Source organism: Chrysochloris asiatica, unplaced genomic scaffold (assembly GCF_000296735.1).
Source record: "Chrysochloris asiatica unplaced genomic scaffold, ChrAsi1.0 scaffold00116, whole genome shotgun sequence".
In the NCBI taxonomy this organism is placed as follows: domain Eukaryota; kingdom Metazoa; phylum Chordata; class Mammalia; order Afrosoricida; family Chrysochloridae; genus Chrysochloris; species Chrysochloris asiatica.
Window position 1 is genome coordinate 5,241,416 of NW_006408634.1, and position 6,609 is coordinate 5,248,024.

At 50.4% G+C, this 6,609-nt stretch overlaps 1 protein-coding gene across 1 annotated transcript in view; it reads right to left on the bottom strand.

The window, feature by feature from the left end:
* Positions 1-4,682, bottom strand: part of LOC102818794 (kallikrein-1-like) — a 6,018-nt gene extending 1,336 nt beyond the window's left edge. Inside the window, exons 1-4 of the mRNA XM_006868135.1 lie at positions 4,637-4,682; positions 2,428-2,587; positions 886-1,175; positions 606-742 (exon numbers count right to left, since the gene is read on the bottom strand). Coding sequence (XP_006868197.1) covers positions 606-742; positions 886-1,175; positions 2,428-2,587; positions 4,637-4,682 — 633 coding nt within the window. The remainder of the gene's footprint in view (positions 1-605; positions 743-885; positions 1,176-2,427; positions 2,588-4,636) is intronic.
* Positions 4,683-6,609: the final 1,927 nt, after the last annotated feature.

Consider the following 6,609-nt stretch of genomic DNA (forward strand, 5'->3'; position numbering starts at 1 on the left):
CTCCTCTCTGAAGTCCTCTCCTGCCCTCTTCCCCTTCATCACTAAGCTCCACCCACAGGGGCTCCTCACTCTTCCTCACTCACCAGCCCACCCCACCACAGGCCTTTGCACTTGCTCTTCCCTCTGCTCTTACCCTAGACTTCCACAGGGCTCTCCCCTCACCTGCTCCAGGTATTTGAGTCTCACCTTGTCAGTGGGATCTCTTCCTCCCAGTACTCCTAGCTCTCCTCCGTGTCCCCACAGCCCACCTCTTCTCCTGATGCTCACTGCCATTTATGTGTGGTGTTTACTGTGGATCCCTGTCCCCATCTAGGAGAGAGGACTTTCTGTGTCTCATTCACGCCTGTTCTGCCTGGGTCTAGGACAGCACTGGGCGTATAGCAAGTGGTCAGTAAATGTGCGGTGAAGGGAGGCATGCAGGAACTGTGATGGGGAGGGTGAGTGGGCCTGGATGATGCTGGGGGGCGGGGTAAGTGGAGGCAGTTACAGCTGGGAAGTAGTGGAGACAGATGTCTCCTGAGCTTGGGGTCCTCACCCCACATGGTACCGGAGCCCCTCCCTCAGTCCTGCTGGTGGATTTGTGGGGAGAAGGAAGGTTGACTCACCACACAGGTATCTTTGCCTCCTTCCAAATGCCCAGCACACAGCATAGACTCTGTTACTTTATGGATGTGGGCTTTGGCACACACGTCATTCGTAAAGATTTTCATGTCTATACACTGCAAATCATCTGGATATACATCTACAGGCCAGGGAGAAAAAAGACTGTGTCTGGACTCACCTTGTTCCTTAACTAGATATGCCCTCAGACCCAGATGTCTCAGCCCTCTCCTCTCTCAGACCTGGGGGTCTGCCCTTCACCCCACATGGTTGGTCCACACGTACCGCCATTTGGATCGAGGCTGCCCCAGCCTGCGGAAGTGCAGATACTGCCCACTTCAGGCTCCGTGGTGGGCAGGTCCAGAACCTTCACGGCATGGGTGATCTTCACGGGCTCCTTCAGGCGAACCAGCATGAGGTCATAGCTGAAGTCTGCCTTGTCTAGGAAGTTGGAAGGCTGGTTCTTGGAAGTTACGTTGTAGCTTGGGTGTGGAAAGCTGGTGCTAACTTCGGCAAACTGAGCTGGCTCTTCAAAATCATCCAGATTGTGGAGGCCCACCCAGACCTGGAGATTCCTGAGGAAGAAAGAGAGAGATGGAGTGAATGAGAAGAGGGAGAGGGGACACGGGAAGAGTAGCCTAGGGGAGGATTCCAAGAGGGAAAACCAGAGAGAGGGAAGGCAGGGTGGGAGGGTGGGAGGAAGACAGAGAGAGGGAGAAAAGGAGGTGCAACAGGAAAGATGCAGAGTCCTACAGAAATAGACTGGGGCAACCGAGACCTGTACAAACAGAAGGAAATGGAGTGGAAAACAGAGAGTGTTAAGTGTGAAAAAGGAACGAGATAGGCAGAGATGGAGAAGAGTGAGACATGGAGGAAAAGGACAGAAACATCGGAGACAGTGAGAAATGGGCACAGGGAAGAAGAGGGAGTGAGGAGAACAGAACAAGGGAGGGGAGTGAGACAGACATACTGAGAAAGGGGCAGACCTAAAGACAGACAGAAGGAGACAAAGAGGACCTGGGGGAGCTGAGAGAGGAGGGACGAAGGACAGGGAGGTGGGGTGGGTGCAGATGGGAGAGAAGGAGAAAGCCTGCAGCTGTCACAGTTGTATTGGTTCCCTAGCAGGCGGGGGCCTGGCCTACAGCCCAAGGTCAACTTGTCCCCTTCCCTCCCAGGACACACTCCTCTTTCCCTTCCTGCTCCCCTAGCCTCTCCCTCCCAGGCTCCTGCTCACTCCAGCCCTTCCTAGAGTTTCCCTAGAGTCTCCCTAGAGCCGACCAATTGTCCTGGAGGGCGGGACTTGGGGCAGAGAGGTCAGAGAGCACCCCACAGGTCCTGGGAGGCTCTGGGGTGGGTGCCCTTAGCCCATCCTGGGGTGTGGCTGTCCAGTGATCGGACAGGAAATTAAACAGAGACCCAGACAGAGAGTGGTCAAAACTACAGACAGAGATGATACAGAGACAGAGATGGCAGTAGAGAGACCATAGATAGACACAGACAGGGATGTGGGCTTTGGCACAGAGGCGGAGAAAAGACTGGGAGATAGAGACCAAAACATGGTCACAGGAGAGAGAGACAAACAGAGCCAGTTCTCTACAGAGAGAAACCCTGAGCCAGTGAGAAGGAGAGATACAGAGGAGAGACTCAACCAGGGAGAGGGATGTTGTGAGGTCATCCAACCCCAGCTTTGCATCTCCCTCTGACCTGGACCACCACCTTCTCTCTCCCTTTTGCCCCCAGTCTCTCATGATTGTCCCAGAGGGAAGGTGCCCTGCTCGTTTGGTGAAACACAGATGACCCCTCCCCAGACCCCCTGTCCCTACTCACTTGCTTCTGCAGTGGGCGGCCGTGAGCACCCACTTGGGGTTTATCAGGACACCTCCACACTCAGGCCTGTGGAAATTGTACACAACCACCTGCCATGGTTGTGAATACTCTTGGCACTCCCAGCCTCCAATGATCCGAGACTGGATAGGAGGCACAGCGCCTGTGGAGGGGTGTTGGGTCAAGCGGAGCAGGTGGGTTGATAAGAAGAGCAGGGGCTGGGAGGGGCACTGGGCACAAGGACCAGGAGATGGGCAAGACTCCTGAGAAGGACTCAGACTTCTGCAGCCACACCCGAGGTAGCATGTGGTCGCTGGTCACCTAGCTTGACTGGGAAGAAACAGAGGTGTCTGGTGGCATTTGAGAGTCATAAGATCAGGGAGTGGGGAACCTGGTTAAGAGCTGGCAGCAGGTTTGGGAGACTTTAGAGCAGACTTCGGGGGTCAGTATGGGTGGTGCCAAAAGATATGACTCAGGCAGCCATGTGTTGGGGGAGCAGTTGGTGATTCAGTCTTAGACTATGGGATAGAAAGCTGTGGTTCTGAAAGGAGATCCTCAAATCTAAAGATAAAAGCCCCAGTGGAGAAATTTGGGGCTGGGAGTAGGGACTGGCAGGTTTAAAGGGTCCTGGTGTCATGTGTAGAATAAGCATTGGACTGCAAGGTCAGTTTGAACCTCAAGGTCCACAGTTCAAACTCACCAACTGCTCCTCGGATACCTGATACAGGGTGGATATGAGTCAGAACCAACTTGACAGGACACTTAACAACAACAACAAACTGAGAAAAGGTCAAAGGTGGGTGGGATATTCCGGATCTGTTCAGGATGCAGATTTAAGAGTCAGGTCTGGGATGCCAAGAATGGACATCTGAGCTTTTTAGGGACAGGAAGGGGCTGGGAGAGTTAGGATACTTTAAGGTTCCAGGTCAAAAGAAAAAGTTAATGTTAAAAGCTCGGAGAGTCTGTGAGGCTGTGGGGTCCTGTGACTTGGTGTGGCATTCTAAGAAGGGGGGAGGAGTCTTAAAGAACAGGGCTGGGGTCTGGGATAAGACGGACTCTGGAGGAAGGGGGGTGAGAGATAGTCTTTTAGGAAGAGACTGAGTTTCTGAAGGGAAAGAGTGAAGGGCTGAGTGCACTGAAGAGATCTGAGTTCTCCTGGAGTGCTGTCTGGGCAGGAATGGAGCAGGGTGGGAAACAGTGTTCAATCAGCTGTGAGTGGAAGAGAAGACTTGCCATGTAAGGTTCCTAGAATTATGTATTGGAAGGAGAAAATATACTGGAATCTTGGGTCTGGAAAACAGAGTTGGAAAGTGAGTTTCTTGTAGAAAGGCAGGGGCTGGGAGCGGGCTCCAAGAGGTGGTTGTTGAGTGATTTGTGTGTTAGTTTCAAGGAACTGTTGGATGATGGTCTGAGACAAAGATCTGAGGTAGGAGAAGTTTGCAGAAACCCAACCCCATACCAGGACGGGGGCCTGTATAAGTAATGGTTCATATAATTTGCCTGGGAAGAACCAGCCATATCTGGTGTAATTTGGAGATCATAGGATCAGCATTGGAGCCCTGGTGTGGCGCTGTGGGCTAATGCGTCAGAATGCAAAGTTGTTTAAACTGCTGGGTCGGTGGTTCAAGATCATCAGCTGCTCCTTGGAAACCATATACAGGGTCTCTATGGGTCGGAACCGACTCAACAGCACTCCACAACAACAAGGATCAGCATTAGGAACAGGTAGAGACAGCTGAGAACTGACAGCTGCTTAGGAAAAGTTGGGGAGTTATGGTGGGATTTGCAGTAACAAGAGCCAGACCATTTGATGACCATTGAGATCTAGGGTGTAAGAGGGGATGATCGGGGACTGGTGGGATTGGGGGAGTTCCTTGGAAGAGTAGGAGCTCCCCAAGGAGGGAAAGAGACATACAGCCCTAGTCTCTGTTGCTGTGGTAAAGGGCCTGAAGTCCGGAAACCATCTAGGGAAGAAAGTTCTGGGGTCTCTAGGGAGGAAGCAGGGGCCTTGTGTGGGGATAAGGACTTCAGAGAGGACCAAGGGTCAAGTTCTGACATGGGTCTGGGAGGGATAAGAAAGCAACTGGTGTCTGAATCTGTGGGTTGGAGGGACAGGAGTGCTGGGTGGGAGGGAAGGAGTTAAGAGGGGGAAAAGGGGAGCCACATGAGTGTAGGACCCACTCACCCTCCTGCACCCTCCCCTCCATCTCACCTGTGCCCCCCAGGGGCAGGATTAGGCACAGAACCAGGAACCACATGATGACAGAGGTGTCTAGGGTCAGGCAGGCAGTGAGCTAGGAACAGAGGTGCCTCCCCAGGGAAACTTTAAAAACCCCTATTCCCCCCCTCCCCCCAGAGCCCCGCCCCTGACTTGCTGGCACCCAAATGCTGGTCAAGGTCCTGCCCAGGCTGCCGGGGGCTGGACAACTCCCTCCTACCCTCAAAGCCGTGGAAGGGGCGGGAGAAGCAGCACCTGTTGTTCTGAGAACCCTAGGTCACCCTGGATGCGTTCCCAGGGACTGAGGTCAGACTGGGCAGGACCTGTAGCTCACAGGACCTGGTCTTGAGGAGAGCACCAGTGAGGAGATGCTGATGGGGGCCCAGAAACAGAGGTGTGGGAATCACTGATCCCAGGTACAAAGTCTCATATGCCTAAGTCTCATGTCAGCCCTTCGCACCCCAAGTCCCGGTGTGCCCTCAGATACCATCAGTGGGATTCTGAGACCAGACGTCAGTCCCTCAGCTCCCAGCTCCCCCTGCTCGTGAGCCTTAGCTCACAACTCCCTGATTCCCATGCCTCCAGATCAGAGTCTGGTTCCCCAAGTGCTTTACTCCTCTTAAAATAAAATCTTGGAGTACAAATTACCCACAATCTTAGTCCCCCAGATTCATGAATATAAATAAAGTTCCATGGAACCTCCCAGATTAAGTTTCTTACCATTTCAAAATCCAGTATCAACCCTCAAAATATAATTGGGTCCCAGTGATTCCTCAGTTCTTATTCCCTAGATCTGCTCAAATTAACTTCCTTCAAAGCCCCCGGGACCCTGGATTCCCTGCCCTTCTAGGTTAAGACATTCCCAATGCAAAATCAAATGCTCCTCCTAGCCTCTAATAAAATATTTCTGTTTCAGAGTCAAGTTGAGGTACTCAACATTCAGTGACCTTGAAATCACATTTGGAGTCTCAGAAGAGAATTAGGAAGTAGGTCCTTGAAGTCTGAAAAGTAAATCTATAGGCTTCGGGTACATTACCTTAGTTGTTCAGTAAAATCAGAGCAGTTCACCTGAGCCCAGGTTTCGTAGTGAATGCTGGACTGGGTAAAAATTGTAAAATGATGCGCCCACTCTGGAAAATGGTACGGTGTGTTCTCAAAAAGTTGAAAATATAAATACCATATGAACCAGCAATCTTTTTACGTGGTAAATATCCTCACAAAGTAAGAGTCATGGCACAAATTGTTATATGCACACTCATGTTCACTGCAGCACTATTTACAACAGCAAAAAGATGAAGAAAACAGCCTAAATGCCCATCCACAGAAAAGTGGTTAAAAAAAACTTTGGAACAGACACACAATGGAATACTACACAACACTGAAGAATAACAATATGGAAAACACCTCGTAACATGGATGAACCTGGAGGACATTATGTTGAGTGAAATCAGTCAATCACAAAAGGACAAATATTATATGAGACCGCTATTGTAAAAGTTAAGAAAATGTTTTCTTGCTAAAAGAAACATTCTATGATGGTTACCAGGGGTTAGAGGGAAGGGAAAATTATTCACTGGATAGTAGGTAGACACTGGAGAGAGAGTTAACTCAGGTGACAGGAATGACAATATAGAAAGAGGAAGGTTGGCAGAAGACACAGGGAGGAATGGAAGAGTTACAGTGAATAGAGGTAAACGCGGTTAACTGATGGCACATGGAGGGAATTGCCTCACTGCAATGAAGCCAAGTTTATGATGTGCTGAATGAAAAACTGATGATCTGTTCTGTAAATCTCCACTCAACTCACAATAAAAGATTTTTTTAAAAAAAGCGAATCGAGGTAAATACTGCTGGTACACGGAGGGGATTGCAATCATTGTAATGAAACCAAGTGTATGTATGAGTTATTATATGCAGACTGATGGTTTGCTCTGTAAGCCTTCACTAAATTCACAATTAAAACTTTA